The sequence below is a fragment of the Pseudochaenichthys georgianus genome, chromosome 18 (assembly GCF_902827115.2).
Source record: "Pseudochaenichthys georgianus chromosome 18, fPseGeo1.2, whole genome shotgun sequence".
NCBI classification, from domain to species: Eukaryota; Metazoa; Chordata; class Actinopteri; order Perciformes; family Channichthyidae; genus Pseudochaenichthys; species Pseudochaenichthys georgianus.
This window is the reverse complement of record NC_047520.1, coordinates 926,874-945,699: the sequence shown is the minus strand read 5'-3', so window position 1 is coordinate 945,699 and position 18,826 is coordinate 926,874. Positions and strand designations below refer to the sequence as shown.

The window sequence follows — 18,826 nt, the reverse complement described above, 5'->3', positions numbered from 1 at the left end:
GGCCTACACAGAAAAAATTGTGAAATAGTGCAATAAGAGTCTACACATGATTGGAATATGATATATTAAATAAATAATTTCTAAGTACTGTAGCAGCCAGATGAATGTTATGGATGTTGTTTCTAAGTTCAGGTGTTTAATAATCGTATAGCCTGTGGGATGAAGCTGTCTCTGTGTCTGGTGATTTTAGTCCGGATGCTGCGGTACCGCCTGCCAGACGGCAGCAGACAGAACAGTTTGTGGCTGGGGTGATGGGGGTCTTTTATAATCCTGAGGGCTTTCTTTAAGTTTAACCTGGTATTTTTACTCCACTACATTTATTTTAGTTACTTTACAGATTTGGATTAATAATGTGAAATATAAACAACCCTTAAATCAGACTTTAGTTACACATCAGTGAAATTCAGTGAAGGTGATTGTCAAGTGCCAACAATCAGGCGAGATATTTGATAGTTGGTGCTTGAGAAGACTAAATATGTATCTGCAGATCCATTTAAAGCATATTCATTACTTGTTATTCTCTAATAGTTAATTGAAGACTGTATATAATTGCTATTTTGCACATCCCTTTCAATATTTCAAGATTTCTATGGTTTATTGACATATCATATACACAATAGTGTAGTTATGCAATGAATGCAAAACTTGGGTCACAGGTTCCTCAACAGTGCATTCCAAGACATCTATCAATATGTGTGTATACTTCCACCATTACACTGTCGTATTCTGCACATTTCTTATACTATCTACATACATAAGATTATAATTAATCAAAATAAGTGCTTTAACATAGTTACATTGCAGGAAAGTTGATTGTCAAGTTCCAAAACAAACCATGCAATTTAGACTTTGTCAGGCTTAATATTTATCTGTAGATAGATACCCCCAAAGCTTTTTTCCTATTTAAAAGAAGACCTTAACCTAAAGTATTCTTTAATGTTTAAATAAAGCCTTATTAGTTAGCACATCCTCCTATCAGGCACTAAACTGTTTTATTCTAGATATCATTTGAGTATCTTCTTGATATTTTCTATTCTATATTTATATCATTGACCTTCTACTTTCCCACTATGTTGTATGTACTCTTAATATTTAAATGTTTTCATAAAATATAACACATTCAAAAGTGCTTTACAAAAATGAAAGACATTAAGAAAAAGGCATTTTAAACAGTCGTTAAAAGGAACACAATCTTCCTGCATTGCAATTACTCTAAACGTGCAATAACGTGCTTTAACCAGTAGGTGGTTTGGGTTAAAAAGCTGTAAAGTTTACAGTGTTAACAAAATAAAATATACTGCTGTTTCTGGTTTAGTTTACGACGAATAATATTTTGATATTTGTAACACAAAAGCGATGGAAAAACCCCACAGCAACACAGAAAAGATGGTCTTAACATGACCCAGTGGTCTAGTAGTTAACAAAAAACAATAATATCAAAACAAAATATGACTACTAACTTTATTGTGAAATTAAAACAGAACGGTAAAAGATTAGTGTCCGGTCTATTCTGAGCCCGATCTCTGTAGATAAATAAAGAACTACGACAGATGTGTACTATTGAATGCAGCCAAACCATTTATTACAATGCATTCATGTGATGACTTTCAAAGAGTAAAGAAAGCATTGCTGAATAAAGTATGATTTTCTCTTTTACGAAACGTTTTTTATATGGAATGCAGTTGGAGGTCAATCAATCAAAGAGCTTGAGGACTGATCACGGGGTTTGTCAAGCAAAGCACATGGTGTAGTCCAAAACGATAGCTGAGGATTCTGGGTAGTGTAGTGTCTTCGGCCATCCTAAAACTCCGAAAAAACATTTGTTTCTCCGAATCGAAGGGGGAAAATACAAAAGCATTGCACACAATTCAAACCAATCAATGTTGTGTAATTAACAAGGATAATCTGGTGTTTTTTAGTCGATGAGTAGTGCAGATATCACTGTAAAATCAATCGACAGTAAGGAGAATACTTACTTCCGGGTGTAAAATTCTCCGTTATCCAATGGGAATGGACGCTCGTAATACAATACAGGGGACATGATCATTATCTTTTAAATAACGTTAACTAAAGGGTACAATCTATTTGACACAGCTGAAGCTCTGGCCATCCTTAAAAACTAACTAATTTAATAAAAAATCACAGTTGTATTACACACAATACACTGTTTTTTGAGAACACAAATTCATAACTAATGTAATTTTTACATTCTGACGAAAAATAAAAATTATTATGAATACAAATAAAATAAAAGAAGCCTCCCGTGAGTTACTACAAGCTATAAAGTAGATTTAAAAAAACTTTTATAGAATAAAAGCTCACTGCGGGACGTTGTAGAAATGCGTGTATGGACCACGACAAAGGAGCCTCATTCACTTTACATTGGGGTTGTTTGCGTGGTGCCGACACGTAAATGTAACAAAGTGCGTGACTCCACCACGCATTGTGGTGTTCAGGAGTCGTGGTGGAGTCACGCATTCTGGTGAGATCAGGTTGAGAATTACACACACATGTTTTCCCCAAATATACCGTCCGGGAAAGTCGGCAGAGCTGTAGGCTGGAATCATGTGATGCCTTTTACAGCGCTGATGTGGGCATTTTCACAGCGGAACAATCAGAGAGGGAAAACCCCGTTTGAATGGCCATACACAGGCACTTTTAACATGAGTGTGCTGTGGCAAGCGTTTCAAATTGTGGAGGATGAACCGAATCCCTCTTGGGACACAGTGTACATTGGTGTGGATGTAGAAGAGACATCAAGAAGAGGGGACACATGTTGATGTAGAAGAGACATGAAGAAGAGGGGACGCATGTTGATTTAGAAGAGACATCAAGAAGAGGGGACACATGTTGATGTAGAAGAGACATGAAGAAGAGGGGATACATGTTGATGTAGAAGAGACATGAAGAAGAGGGGACACATGTTGATGTAGAAGAGACATGGAGAAGAGGGGACACATGTTGATGTAGAAGAGACATGGAGAAGAGGGGACACATGTTGATGTAGAAGAGACATGAGGAAGAGGGGACACATGTTGATGTAGAAGAGACATAAAGAAGAGGGGACACATGTTGATGTAGAAGAGACATGAAGAAGAGGGGACACATGTTGATGTAGAAGAGACATGAAGAAGAGGGGACACATGTTGATGTAGAAGAGACATGGAGAATAGGGGACACATGTTGATGTAGAAGAGACATGAGGAAGAGGGGACACGTGTTGATGTAGAAGAGACATGGAGAAGAGGGGACACATGTTGATGTAGAAGAGACATGGAGAAGAGGGGACACATGTTGATGTAGAAGAGACATGGAGAAGAGGGGACACATGTTGATGTATAAGAGACATGAACATGTGGATTTTGTATAATAGGTGACCTTTAAAACGCTTTGCAGAAATCTCCACATAGTAATGTGGAGGAAATTCTTAAGAGAAACTGATAAATGATTAATGGACAAAGTTTGTCTTTTGTTATATTTAATAAAGTAATAAAGAAAGTCCATATAGAATTAAAATCAATCCCAAATGCAGGAACAGAGCAGCTTCATCATCAGGATGAAATGGCTTTGACCCCAGAACACAGCTTACAGTCTCATTATATGTAGAGAGAATATCCAACTGGTCCCACCCTTAAATTCTCTCAGGCATTATCTAAACATCCCCATCATTAAACTAAACCATTAAACCTCCCAATGCTCAACCATTTGCAAATCCACATTTTGCCCTTCCTGAAAGGTCAAACATATGTCCCTGTGAAACACACACAGGACTAAGACTTCAATTTAACAGAGTAAAAGGCAATCAGAGTAAACAACATACTCTATACAAATGATTTAAATGATTATATGAACATTTCACCCTACAAAGAAACCCACTTTATGATTCTTGAAGCTTACTTACAATCAACAAAAATACAGAGATAACGAATTAGAGCACGGCCACAGCTTTTCACTCCAGAAATCAAGAGGTGGTGTTAATATGGAGATTACCCTGCTGAACTAAACGTCCAAGTATCATAAACGTGTGTTTGTATTTTCTGTAATAATCCAAAATCCCATTGGCTTTTAGTGAAAGGAACCAGCCTTCAGGGTCAAACATAGAAATACAACATCCCTGCACCATATTTATTATATCGTATACATTTTTTACCGATGTTAAGAGAAATAGAATTCATGTTTTGGGATCATTTTGTTAGGGTCAGATTTATTTTAAGGTTTTTTGGATAATTTTAAGTGTTTTCAGCTTGTTACTGCATAATATACAAACTCTCTTCAATTAAAAACGTCCTCTATAATATTTCCATATTATGTTATGATTGTAACGGTTTGAGAAGAAGATAACAGTTTAATTAAAGGATTTGATTTATTTTTTGACTTTTTGCCAGTGGTGTACTTAGTAACTTAGTATCTCAGAGGTACTTGTACTTGAGTATTTCCATTGTATGCTTCTTCTACTCCACTACAGTTCAGAGGAAAATGGTGTACTTTTACTCCACTACATGTATTTAATACCTTTAGTTACTTCACAGATGTGGATGAATGATGTGAAATATAATCAAGTGTTAAATCAGACTTTAGTTCCACCTGGAGTAAATCCACCAGCTACCCTGCAGTCTACAAAGTACTTCAGACTAGCTGCACCTTCACCAGCTTTGAGAACACTTTCATGATCAATCATTATAAAACATATCATATATATTATTCTGAAATGGACCAATCAAACAATGACTACTTTTACTGTCGCTACTTTCACTATATTTTGATGAGAATACTTTTCTACTTTCACTTGAGGAACATTTTGAATGCAGGACTTTTACTGTAACAGAGTATTCCTACACTCTGGTACTTCTACTTTTACTCAAGTACAAGATCTGAGTACTTCTACTTTACTTTTGGTGTTTCTGCTTATTGCATCAGGGCTTTAAAACTAAAGTGAGCTCTAGTATTTTGCAGGATTTAAGACGCTACATCTCGTCATGCTGTTGAGCTCTCGCTGCCTCTTCGTTAATATTTGTAGCCGCCCTGATGGCGGACTTCATGGCCGTCTCGATCCAGGTGTGAGGGAAGGCGGTGTGTTCCCCGGCAAAGTGCACCCTGCCTTCCTTTCTGAACAGCTCCTCGGAGTAGTATTCAGAATGCTGGTAGGGAGTGAAGAGAGCAAAGGCGCCCAGGCTGTGAGGGTCGGTGCTCCACTTCTTCACCACCACTCCGGTGCAAAGAGCCCACACTTTGTTCCCGTGGATCCGCTCCAAGTCTCTCAGCGCCAGCTCCTTTTTCAAAGATTCAAAGGTTTTATCATCATATGCTCAATGCAACAATGTAGAAATGACAATGAAATTCTTCTGACCTGAGCTCCTCCAACAATGCAACATTTATAATAAAATACAAAAATACAAAATAAAAAGTAGTGCAAAAAGTCTCTATACATGTCAATAGAATATGATATGTACAAGAACAGAATATGAAATTAAATAATGTACATTAAGACAAAATTAAATACGGTTTATTGTGGTGATTTCTATTTCGATAAATACTTCTGTTTTATTTAATTACGCTGACAATATAGTTTATTTTAACAATTTATACTGTGACTTTTTGTATTATTTATCGACTTTATACTTTTTCCCGACTTATTTCATTGTGTTTTTTTACAAACTATACTTTGACTTTTTTCAGAAATATTTTTCATTATTTTTCAATAGTTTAGAGATAAACAGTTTTTATCATGTTTCTTTCGATATTTTTTTGGAACTAATTTCTATTTCAACTTGGATGAAATTAAATAATGTAAAGTAAGACAAAATCAAATACGGTTTATTGCGGTGATAACTATTTATATAAATAAGTATATTGCAAGGTGACAAACAGGAATGTTTATCGGGGCACTTTACAGACCTTGAGGTCTTCGTCGCTCGCTCCCAGGAAGAGGAGGGAGTCGTCGGACCAGGTGTAGGAAGCCAGCAGAACCCCGATGTTCTTATTGTTCGGGAAACTGTGACTCGGGTAGTAGATGAACCGAGAAGGACCGTCGGTGATGCTCTTCCCGCCTTGGATGCCGTCCTCCAACCAAAACTTCTCTCTAAAAGTGAGAATGATCTTAGTGGAGCTATCGTAGTGGACGCCCTTTAGGACTTCCATCTTTTTAATGGACAGAGGTGGAACAAAGTCCATGAAAAGGACAGCTTTGGCCGTGGTGGTCACCAGGACGACGTCGGCCTTAAGGTCAGTAAGAAGCTCTTGATCAGTCTGATAGGACACGATTACCCCTTGATCTGATTGGCGGATACGTTTGACCTTAGAGTTGAGGAGGATGGGGACGTGGAGGACATTGAGGAAAGCTGTGGTCAGCAGATCAGACCCGCCGTTCACCTCATAGTACCTGTAAGAGAAAACATTTTTAGTTTCCTTGTATCAGCCACAAATGTAAGTAATATGTGATCAGTGATCTCTGGATTTCTCTATATGTGTGCCGTTGGAGAGGCAATAAAACACATGTTGATTAAGGCGAGACACCCCAGGTGAATAGGGTAATTTTTTTAACTTAAAGGTATCAGCTAGAGATTTCTCCAGTCAATTACTTACAATAAGGCAATTGTCTTTTGTATTACAAGTTTTCTGAAATAGCATGTTTAAATATGCAAATTATCCATTATCTTATTAAATATGCACATATATCGAAATCTGAACTTTGGATATAGCCAGATTCAAAATGCTTGTTTCATTTTGTAGTCATATTAGTATCTAAGGCTTTTACAGAAGGGATATTGGATATCTCTTTTTATCACTCCATAAATCAGAAAATACTGTCATCATCCCTCAAATATCCATTTTCGCCATGTTTTTAGGTATACAATGTTGTATAATTCAGGCTATGAATTATATATGAACAAACCCTTCTTTAAAAGCCTTCATAATATTGATAGGAATATAACTGGAAGGTTTGGTGTCTCTACGTGCTACTGAAGTTGAAATTTCGAACTCAGAGTAGGAGAAACAATTCATTTTGAGAAAACGACCTTTAAAGATTGCAGTGAGGCGCTAGCTAAACCCTCCTGTTCTTTGGATGATAGCTTGCCCCTCGACGCACTCCGTGAAGGTATTTCATGTTCGGGGTCATTTTTTTTGTATAACCTTGATTCGTGCAAGTGAATGTCGTCTTCTCTGTGAACGTTTTTTTCGGCGTTCTGTTGGCATCTTGAGATTTCAATTTCTAGCGGAAAGCTAACCAGGAAGTGTTTTAGCACACCACGTGACGCATCTGAACGAATCACGTTGTCAGAAATTGACACCAGCCAATGAGATTTCGTTTCTTGGTTTAAGACCACTTTGTGCTTTCACGATTGGTTGCTGATACAAAGGAAATGACCATATTTGGATCCGATGAGATTGTGCAAGAGAGACACAGCTTTCCAGCGATACCTCTGTTGACATGGTGCACACAGCGGTCAGCGGTGAATTTAGGAGAAATATACAGATGCAAATAGACAAACTATAGTAAAATAAACACTTAAATGTGTATTTTGTACGTTTTCCTTCCAAAAGCCTGAAAGAAAACATGTTATAGAACCAAAATAGCACAAAATCTCAAAATTGACCAGTACTTGAAAAACGATGTTTTTGCCTGCCGTGTCTCGCCTTAAATCTGAAACTCCACATATTCACACCACTTTATGATCTTTGAAGTACAAAAGCTAACGTTAGGCTATAAAGGAACTACAGCACGGTCACATGACTTCACGTCACCACCGCTAAGCTAAAGGCGGCTAATGTTGGGCTATAAAGGAACTACAGCACGGTCACATGACTTCATGTCACCACCGCTAAGCTAAAGGCGGCTAATGTTGGGCTATAAAGAAACTACAGCACGGTCACATGACTTCACGTCACCACCGCTAAGCTAAAGGAGGCTAATGTTGGGCTATAAAGGAACTACAGCACGGTCACATGACTTCACGTCAACACCGCTAAGCTAAAGGAGGCTAATGTTGGCTATAAAGGAACTACAGCACGGTCACATGACTTCACGTCACCACCGCTAAGCTAAAGGAGGCTAATGTTGGGCATTAAAGGAACTACAGCACGGTCACATGACTTCACGTCACCACCGCTAAGCTAAAGCCAGATAATGTTGGGCTATAAAGGAACTACAGCACGGTCACATGACTTCACATCACCACCGCTAAGCTAAAGGCGGATAATGTTGGGCTATAAAGGAACTACAGCACGGTCACATTACTTCACGTCACCACCGCTAAGCTAAAGGAGGCTAATGTTGGCTATAAAGGAACTACAGCACGGTCACATGACTTCACGTCACCACCGCTAAGCTAAAGGCGGCTAATGTTGGGCTTTAAAGGAACTACAGCACGGTCACATGACTTCAAGTCACCACCTAAAGGTGGCTAATGTTGGGCGTGATGACGTTTAGTCGTCTCGTTTAGACACTTGTTAGCAAGCGCCCTTTTTTTTACCAGTGGGGTATTTACTGACGTATTTTATGTCGTAGAACAACACATGAACATTTGATAAGCTTGTCTTTGAGAGGAAGAACAGTAAGAGGTTAATTGCCTCATTAACCCTTGTATGGTATTCAGTATTTCATTATTCAGCTAAAGAAAAATGATATGAGAAATGATTTGATCAAACCCACACTCAATGGCCTTGGCTCATTTTCTGTGAAGCACATATATCAGAACACATTTTCAATGACCACTCACTGTAACCCCCATTTACATTACATACAGGGTGTTTGGGTCCGCTGGACCTGGGGCTAACAAAAGTGTTGCACCTATCTGGGCCGTGTGTGGGTGTATGTGTTAGTGTGTGTGTGTGTGTGTGTGTGTGTGTGTGTGTGTGTGTGTGTGTGTGTGTGTGTGTGTGTGTGTGTGTGTGTGTGTGTGTGTGTGTGTGTGTGTGTGTGTGTGTGTGTGTGTGTGTGTGTGTGTGTGTGTGTGTGTGTATGTGTGAGACTTTTGTGTTTCTGCCCCTGCCATTCTCGCACAAGGTTGCAATATTGGGACACCTGTCTGCTCTCACATTCCCGCATTATGTTTTGCGGGAACCAATCTTTATTTTTTTCACACTCTATCCCAGCTGAACATTTGGGGCTAGACACAATAAATAAAGCTTTGCCAGTTTGGGTCTTTTTCACAACTGATCAAGATGGCCAAACGATTCTCTGCTCAGAGAACCTTTGGAGAAAAAAAAAATTCGGGCCCCCCCAACACAAGTCAGGCTCAGTGGTGGCGCCAGAGATTTCTTTTGGGGGTGCTGTGGGGTAGCTTGACGTTTCATAGAGGCTGCTCAAACATTAATGTACCGGGCGCTACATGGGAATTTTCTACTGCAACACTCCCCACGCAAATACACTCAGTGACAGTTACAATGAAGGCTCGAGGCACATAGGTGTAAGCAGGGGTAAAGTGCTATTTTTATAGGTGGGGAGTGGACCTAACCTCCTCTAGGGGGGTCCGGGGGCAAGCTCCACTTTGTTATTTTCGAATCAATAATTGTTCAAAGGAAGAGGTTTCAGAATGTGAGGATCACATTTCTGAGAATTCTGAGTCTGACAGTGACTTTGAAGAAGAGGATGAGATTGAGCATCAGCTAGTAACAAAGGAAAGATTGAGCCATAGGAACAGCCGGTCAGCAAAAAAACGAGTAGCACTTTAATTCATTAATGTGATCTAACAAATGTAAAAGGGCAAATATTAACCATATGTACTGTTTATAGTGATTGTAATTGAGATGAAGTAAATATCTGTTGAGTATTTTAACATAAAATAGTTTGATTGTGTTGAATTGAAGCCTAAAAAGGCAGGGGGTCCACCAGACCCACGAACACTGGCTGAGTAACAGAAATATGAACACCACACAAGGGTTAAACACTCATTGCTGCACCGTTCTGTTACGTAAATGAATTAAGGAAAAGGTGAAACTGTAAAACGGTACCTGGTGTTGTCGTTGATGTCGCTCTGGTCGTAGATAATCTCGGTCAGAGCGAGGTACATCAGGCTCTGTTCGTTCAGCAAGTCTCCGATCATCCTAATCGCCTCTGGACTCAAGCCACCTTCTGCCTTCAGATACTCCTGGGAAACAACACAGGGAGGGTTTCTACATTATAGTCATTACAAATTCTGTCTTTCATCAAAACTAAAATGTGTTCTACCCTTGTAAAATGTGCTTTGGAAGTAAATCAAATACATTCTTTTTACAATGAACACATTTACGAAATAAAAATGACATTCACCTTCAACGAGTAGTGGTCGTACTTCTGTAGCGCAGCTTTGCAGCCATGTGCCTCCACTTCATCTTTCACCTGGAGGGAACATAATTAACATCTCAGCTGTTATTTGTTATGTATCTGCATATTGTGGGTGAGGAGAAACACCAAGCGATAACAGATAACAAACGTTCAGAGAAAATCTGTGTAGCAATTATTCAATATTGAATATTCTCTTTTGTGATATTGGGTAAATTCATTTGCCATTATTATTATCATTATTATAATTGTTTTACTTTTATAATCTTATTACAATTATTATTAGTATTATTATTACAATGTATTGTGTTTATGTGCAATGTACCTTCTGCAGAGCTCTCTGCAGCAGCTGGTCTGCAGACTTCCCCCTCTCGCCTTCCGACACGTTATACTCCAGGATGTTTGGATCAGACTTCACAGCGGACGTCTTCTTCAGCAGCCCGTTCACCAGGTAGAACGTGTTCACGTCCTCCATGATGAATGGATTCAGCTTCACCCCCAGATCTTCAGCAAACCAGCGGACGATGCTGCCAACAGACGCATTCACATGTTTCAGACTTAAAGGTCTCCTATCATGCAAAATGCACTTTTTGATGTCTTTTCTACATAAATGTGTCCCCGGTGTGTCCCTGGTGTGTCCCTGATGTGTCCCGGCGAATAAGATTTATTTCTTCAAACTTGTCTTGTCTGAACTCACCGGTGAAAGCTGGGGATCCTCATGGCTCCAAGCTCAGCGAATCATCCCTCCTCCTCGTTCCTGTGGGTATGCACTCGGCCTCCAATACGCTCACTGGACTCTACTATGGTTACCTTGTAGAACAAATTAAGATAACGTCATTAAATTCCTGATTTCCCCCCAAAAAACAACCTTTAAATGAAGTCTTTATTCAGTCTTCAGTGTGTTGCATCCTTTAAGGAGCCTTGGGGTTTCCTTGTGCATCTGACAATGAAAGCTTCAAATCATGATAACAAAAAGCAACTTTAATTTAATAAACCTTATTTTAGAGTCTTTAGGTCATGATAAATAGATTTATAAAGTATGTTTAATGAATCTCATTTTATTTTAGAGCCTTTAGAATTTAGATGTTGAGAATTTGTTTTATAAAGCACTTTTTCTTTCTTCTTAACCTGTTTAGCCCTGAGCCTGTTTTTCAGGTCTCAGGCTCGAAAATGACATTCCCAGAACAAATGACCATAACTTCTAAAAGGGTTAAATTAATAATCTGTGTTCTCAAAGCAATGATAAACCTGTGAGTTGGATGTAGAAAAGTCAGAATCAATATGGATGTTTTTTATTTTAAAGTAAATTCAGATTGTAAAACAATTTAAATTATAGAGTCCGTCCAAAAATAAACCATTACTTGTAGTGAAAACAACCCTTGAATGATGGGATAGTAGACTAAGAGCTTTAGGAATCCAAATATAACATATACTAAGTACCATGTATCAAGATTGATGCAAAACAAGTGACATTTGACCTTTTTAGAGAGGTTTAGAAAAAGAAAACACCTCTGGGGTCATTTGGGTGGATTTGGGTTTATTTGCCATATCTCTGGAAACCATTGGTCGATTTTGATGATTGACATCTCTTTTGAAACGTTAGAGCCAAGAGAATTAAGGGAGGGGAACTTCCTAAATTCATCTAAACATTACCATTGGTGCAGCGCAGCCATCATGCCCAACACCGGAAGCTCTAATACACTCTCGTGTTTCTCATAGCAGCTATATATGAAAACTCCGGTTATTGACATAAATGTTATGATGGATTATCAGTAATAATTTCAAAGTGACACAGAGAGATTGGATTAACCTTCAGCAGCGTTTATATGCATTGTAATGCCCTTGAACACAACTTTTGATCAGAACAACTACCGGATATGTCTATAGAAGTCTCAGTGGGAGAATGCTTGCAGGGTAAGGTATACAACTATACAACTAACCATTGTTGTTCTCTACCGTCCACCAGGCGCTCTGGGGGACTTCTTGGAGGAATTAGATAATCTCCTCTCACACATCCCTGAAACTGGCCCTCCCGCTGTACTTCTCGGAGACTTCAACCTCCAGACGGGGAAGATAGACGAACTAACATCTCTGTTAACCACCTTTGCTTTCTCACTATCTCCGTCTCCACCGACTCATAAAGCTGGCAATGTCCTTGATCTCATATTCTCAAGGCACTGCGCTACTTCTAACCTCTCTGTAAACCCGCTCCACACCTCCGATCACTTCTTCATTTCATTCTCTTTACTCCTTTCCAAACATAACAAACTAATCTCTTCGCATCCTGCACTTGTCCGCCGTAACCTCCGTTCCCTCTCCCCCTCTACCTTTGCCTCCTCGGTGCTCTCAGCCCTCCCTTCCTCTGACTCGTTCCAACTCCTGCCTCCAAACTCTGCTGCAGAAACTCTCCTCTCTACTCTCTCATCCTCTCTGGACTCTCTCTGTCCTCTCACATCTCGGCAGGCTCGTCAGTCCCCTCCTGCTCCCTGGCTAAATGACGCACTGCGTGCTAATAGAACCGTCCTTAGGGCAGCAGAGCGGAAATGGTGGAAATCCAAACACCGTGACGACCTCCTAACCTATCAGGCTCTCCTCTCCTCTTTCTCTGCTTCGATCTCTCAGGCAAAAAGCACTTTCTTTCAAGATAAGATCCAATCTTCCTATTCCAATCCTAAAAAACTATTTTCCATCTTCTCCACCCTCTTGGACCCTCCCAAAGCCCCTTCCCCCTCCTCCCTTCTGTCAAGCGACTTTGTTAACCACTTTGAAAAAAAGGTTGACGATATTCGCTCTTCTTTTTCTGACTCACCTCTACTCACCGCCGGATCACCTGAGCCACCTTCAACCGGCACACTAACCTCCTTTTCCCCTCTCTCTCCAAGTGAGGTTCTTACCCTCATTACCTCTGCCCGCCCCACCACCTGTCCTCTGGACCCTATCCCCTCAAACCTCCTTCAGACTATCGCTCCTGATATTCTACCGTTTCTCACCCATTTCATCAACACTTCTCTAACTTCTGGTCACTTTCCAAACAGTCTCAAGGAGGCAAGAGTAAACCCTCTCCTAAAGAAACCCACTCTCGACCCGTCTGACGTTATAAACTACAGGCCTGTCTCTCTCCTCCCGTTCCTGTCTAAAACACTTGAACGCGCTGTCTTTAAACAACTCTCCCGTTATCTCCATCAGAACAACCTTCTGGATCCGCACCAGTCTGGTTTCAAGGCAGGTCACTCCACAGAAACTGCTCTCATTGCTGTCTCTGAGGAACTGCACACTGCTAAAGCAGCCTCCCTCTCCTCTGTCATCATCCTGTTGGACCTGTCTGCTGCATTCGACACGGTGAACCATCAGATCCTCCTTCACACTCTCCAAGAACTTGGAGTTTCAGGCTCTGCACTTTCCCTCCTCACCTCATACCTCAAAGACCGCACCTACAGGGTTACTTGGAGAGGGTCTGAGTCCGACCCTTGTCAATTAACTACAGGGGTCCCTCAGGGCTCTGTTCTTGGTCCTCTCCTCTTCTCCCTGTACACAAACTCGCTCGGATCAGTCATTAGCCCGCATGGTTTTTCATACCACTGCTACGCTGACGACACCCAATTAATTCTGTCCTTTCCCCGCTCAGAGACCCAGGTCGTCGCACGCATCTCTGCTTGTTTAGCTGACATCTCTCAGTGGATGTCTGCTCATCATCTCAAGCTCAACCTTGACAAAACTGAAGTGCTTTTCCTTCTGGGAAAAGATTGTCCATCTCTTGACCTAACTATCAACATCGGCCCCTCTGTTGTTTCCCTGACCCAGACTGCAAGGAATCTGGGTGTGATCCTAGATAACAACCTGTCGTTTACTGCAAACATCGCTGCTACAACCCGCTGCTGCAGATACAAGCTCTACAACATCAGGAAGATACGCCCCCAGCTGACCCAGAAATCGACGCAGGTTCTGGTCCAGGCTCTCGTCACCTCACGCCTAGACTACTGCAACTCCCTCCTGGCTGGTCTACCTGCATGTGCCATCCGACCTCTGCAGCTCATTCAGAATGCAGCGGCTCGTCTGGTCTTCAACCTTCCAACATTTTCCCACACCACGCTGCTCCTCCGCTCCCTCCACTGGCTTCCGGTAACTGCTAGAATCCACTTCAAGACACTGGTACTTGCGTACCATGCTGCGAATGGATCTGGCCCTTCCTACATCCAGGACATGGTTAAACCGTATACCCCAGCACGTGCTCTACGCTCTGCATCAGCCAAACGGCTCGCTGCACCCTCGCTGCGAGGGGGACCCAAGTTCCCATCAGCAAAAACACGTGGGTTTGCTATCCTGGCTCCAAAATGGTGGAATGAGCTCCCCATTGAAATCAGGACCGCAGAAAGCTTACACACCTTCCGGCGCAGACTGAAAACTCATCTCTTTCGACTCCACTTCGAGCGATAGAATGACTAACAAAGAACTGCTAACAGAGCACTTATATACTAATAAAGGACTGGCTTATCTAAAGCCAGTTGAGTAGCACTTGAAACGATTGGCTCTTTGAAACCTGATGTTCTTATATGATTCTGTTTTCTTCAAGGTTGTGTCTTCCTGGTCGAATGTACTTATTGTAAGTCGCTTTGGATAAAAGCGTCAGCTAAATGCAATGTAATGTAATGTAATGTAGTACCCATAGAGTCCAGTAGAGGGCTCCGCCTGTGCTAATATTTCAAGGGTTACAATACGTAACCCAACGTTTCCCCGACTCAGACTGCAAGGAATCTGGGTGTGACCCTAGATAACAACCTGTCCTTCACTGCAAACATCGCTGCAACAACCCGCTGCTGCAGATACACGCTTTACAACATCCCCAGCTGACCCAGAAAGCGACGCAGGTTCTGGTCCAGGCTCTCGTCACCTCACACCTAGACTACTGCAACTCCCTCCTGGCTGGTCTACCGGCATGTGCCATCCGACCTCTGCAGCTCATCCAGAATGCAGCGGTTCGTCTGGTCTTCAACCTTCCTACATGTTCCCACACCACTCCGCTCCTCCGCTCCCTCCACTGGCTTCCGGTAACTGCTAGAATCCACTTCAAGACACTGGTACTTGCGTACCATGCTGCGAATGGATCTGGCCCTTCCTACATCCAGGACATGGTTAAACCGTACACCCCAGCACGTGCACTCCGCTCTGCATCAGCCAAACGACTCGCTGCACCCTCACTGCGAGGGGGACCCAAGTTCCCATCAGCAGAAACATGTGGGTTTGCTATCCTGGCTCCAAAGGTCAGGACAGCAGAAGGCTTACACATCTTCTGGCGCAGACTGAAAACTCATCTCTTTAGACTCCACTTCGAGCAATAGAACTATTAACAAAGCGCTTATATACTAACAGAGGACTGGCTTATCTAAAGCCAGTTGAGTAGCACTTGAAATGTTTTAGCTCTATGAAACCTGATGTACTTTATGATTCTGTTTTCTTCAAGGTTGTATTTTGTTGGTCGAACGCACTTATTGTGAGTCGCTTTGGATAAAAGCGTCAGCTAAATGCAATGTGATGTCATGTTGTCCCGGGCTTAACAGGTTAAATCCTATTTTAGTTTAAAGGCCCTGACACACCAGGCCGAAATCGGCCGTTTTCGTTAGTCGGACTAAGAAAGGGGGCCCTGTCGCCCAAACTTTGGTGTGTCCCGCACCGTCGGCCTTTCATGGCGGATGCACGGCCGTGCGTCGGCCACAGGCAGTCGGACAAAGAAATCACTCTAATTGGCTGTTCAGCCAGCGAATCAGTGCATGAGAAGCGAAACGGTTGCTTGAGAATGTCTTCCACAAGCAACACTCCAATGGCTGATAGCTCCAGTACCGCACAAAACATGTTTTCGATGGACGAGAGTGAAAATGGAACGCACACGCTATTTGTTGTTTGTTTCGATCACGCAGTCTGTTCTTCTTCTCTGTCTTCCGGTTGTTGCCTCTTTTGAATGACGAATACACACTACGGCCGCCTGCTGGCAAGGAGAGTTATTGCCACTCACGCATGTGCAGTTCGTACGTGCTCGGCTGAAGTCTTTGTGGTGTGTTCCAGTGCGAAAACATGGCCAAGACGCAGGAGAACACGGCGACGTAACAGTCGGCGTCGGCGAGTTCTCTGGTGACTGCTTGGTGTGTCAGGGCCTTAAAAGGTATATTTGGAGCATGCACCTTGTTTTATAAAACAATTTTCACGACCGACATTTCATTTTAGCGCCTTTAAATCATGAGACATAGTTTTATAAAGCTCTTTTTTCCGTAACTCCTACTTTAAAGTCCTTAGATCATGATAAATAGTTACTAAAGTGTATTTAGAGCATGCACCTTGTGCCCGGCGTCCTGCAGCAGCTTTGCAGCCGTCAGTCCTGCAGCCCCGGCCCCGACAATGACCACGTGATGGGAGGAGTGGATGGGAGGAAGGCCGGTCTGCACCGTGTTCAGGAGAACATCGTAGTCTTTGTCCTGAAGACAGTCCTCCAGATGTTCCTCCAGATGTTCATCCACACTCCCAGCAGCTGATGATGTGTTTCTGAGGCACAGAGTGAGGAGTAGCAGCCGGACGACACCTGGAAACAGATATTATTATTATTATCTATGTTTATCTATTATTTTTACAATAGTTAATGAAGAGTGACATTTAATTTGAGCCTCTGTGCTTCCCTTAGTGCTTCATATGAGTGGGGGAAATAATCGATACAGCATAGTATCGATATTTTTATTATATACACTTTTATTTGTATATATATATATTGGTTTCTTCTATAAACTGTAGCAGATCCCACCGAAAGACGGTCGTATATAAAACAGGAAGTTACGTTAAGACATGTATACAATTGCAATGAAAGTAACACAAACAATGCCATCTCCTTTTCAGGTTCAAAGAACACACATTGGGTTATTTACATAAACTATTCATATTGCAAATACATGTTTTAACCAGGAAGGGAAGACGGACATTGATATGACCCATGTGATTTGCAATATCGCAATATATATCGTATCGCAATACTTAGCATATCAGAGAATCTCAATACTATCGTATTGTGGCTTAAGTATCGCGATAGTATCGTATCGTGGGGAGCCTGGTGATTCCCACCCCTAGTGCTTTACAAAAATAAATAAGAATGTAGTGCAAAATAAACATTAAAAAATGGTTCATTAAACAAAGAACAGGTGTATATAATATTGCAATAAAGTAATTAAAGAACACTAATGAAGAACATAAGTTAATAAACAAAAAAGATTCAGATTTATCACTTCAAATTAATGTTTTTAAAGTTTCTAAAGGGTTATAAAATATGGCAAAATAATAAAAGTGCAAAGCAAATGAAAGAAAGTCGATTTAATTAACAAGAATACTTTATTAATCTGATGATTTCCTTTTTTAATGTGGATTAAAAAGGCAAAAGCCTGAATACATGTCATTTATTTTAACAGTCAATACAAAGTCAAGTCTACATGTTTAATGACTTGCACTTGAACCTAGTGGGTTTATATCCTCACTTCCTTTAACACAGCATGTGACCTGTAAAAGACTTCCTGTGAAATCCTTGTTTTTCATCATGCGGTGATGAATGATAACTGAAACCATGAAATCAGAAAGCAGAACAAGTGACCGCAGCAACATCTGCATGAACAACTCTCAACAGACATTATTTTATCAGACATCATTTTAAAAGAAGTATTTCTTTCTTTCTGATATTGTGTCATTTAAAAATAGAGTAAAAACACAATATTGCTGCAAAAAAATACTCACAGGATTTCCACTTCATTGTCTGAGGATCCATCAGCTCAGCTTTCTGAAGAAGGGAAACAGGAACTAAAGCAGGCAGACATCATTACATCCTGTAAATGTACAGTATCTCATCTTGTAAAGTGACGAGACAAACACCGTTTACAGTTATTAAGAAACACACCAGAAGGATCTTTCAGCCGCAGTATTACCTGTGTGTGTGTGTGTGTGTGTGTGTGTGTGTGTGTGTGTGTGTGTGTGTGTGTGTGTGTGTGTGTGTGTGTGTGTGTGTGTGTGTGTGTGTGTGTGTGTGTGTGTGTGAGTGTGTGTGTGGATGTGTGTTTGTGTGTGTGTGTGCGTGTGTGTGTATGTGTGTTTGTGTGTGCGATTGTAAAAGCAAAATCTGTTTTTAATTAAATTAAAACGTTATAAAATTAAACACCTTTATATACATATATATATTTAAAAGCATATATTGGTTTATTATGTTTTCCTTTGTTTATCCTGTTTTATACACTCATATCCCTCCTCACATGTATTTAGTTGTTTAAGTAAAGCTTTTAATATTTGATTTCTATTATATTTACCTTTATCTCCCCAGAGTCTCCCTCTGACCTCAGAGGGCAGGACAGTAGTTATATGCATACCCCTTTCATCACATTGGTATGCATATAAAGTGACAGTCGTGACGATAAGGACGCCCCTTTAAAGTTGTGTTTGGGTAATAATTGACAGAGCTTAAAACCCCTTGATCCTACCCGTTTTTATTGTTTAACTGAACTGTAAAACTATATATCGGTATTGAATAGTTTCTGAGCTTTGATGTTCTTT

At 40.9% G+C, this 18,826-nt stretch overlaps 1 protein-coding gene across 1 annotated transcript; it reads right to left on the bottom strand.

Annotated features, from left to right (window-relative positions):
• Positions 1-3,461: 3,461 nt before the first annotated feature.
• LOC117463574 (L-amino-acid oxidase-like) lies at positions 3,462-18,125 on the bottom strand. The gene is made up of 8 exons (XM_071206486.1): positions 18,020-18,125; positions 16,588-16,829; positions 10,959-11,071; positions 10,587-10,788; positions 10,250-10,318; positions 9,952-10,088; positions 5,896-6,379; positions 3,462-5,270 (listed from the first exon to the last, which is right to left on the bottom strand). Exons 3-8 carry the CDS (start codon positions 10,979-10,981, stop codon positions 4,965-4,967), a joined length of 1,221 nt encoding a protein of 406 aa, XP_071062587.1. The 5' UTR covers positions 10,982-11,071; positions 16,588-16,829; positions 18,020-18,125; the 3' UTR covers positions 3,462-4,964.
• Between the last annotated feature and the right edge of the window lie 701 nt (positions 18,126-18,826).

Bases quoted from the DNA above. Each gene is read 5' to 3' on its own strand.
- LOC117463574 (XM_071206486.1), bottom strand. From the start codon at position 10,981: ATGAGGATCCCCAGCTTTCACCG. The intron at 10,089-10,249 runs GTGAATGTCATT...GTTGTTTCCCAG, and splicing joins ACGACCACTACTCGTTGAAG to GAGTATCTGAAGGCAGAAGG. The intron at 6,380-9,951 runs GTACCGTTTTAC...TTTCTCTTACAG, and splicing joins GACATCAACGACAACACCAG to GTACTATGAGGTGAACGGCG.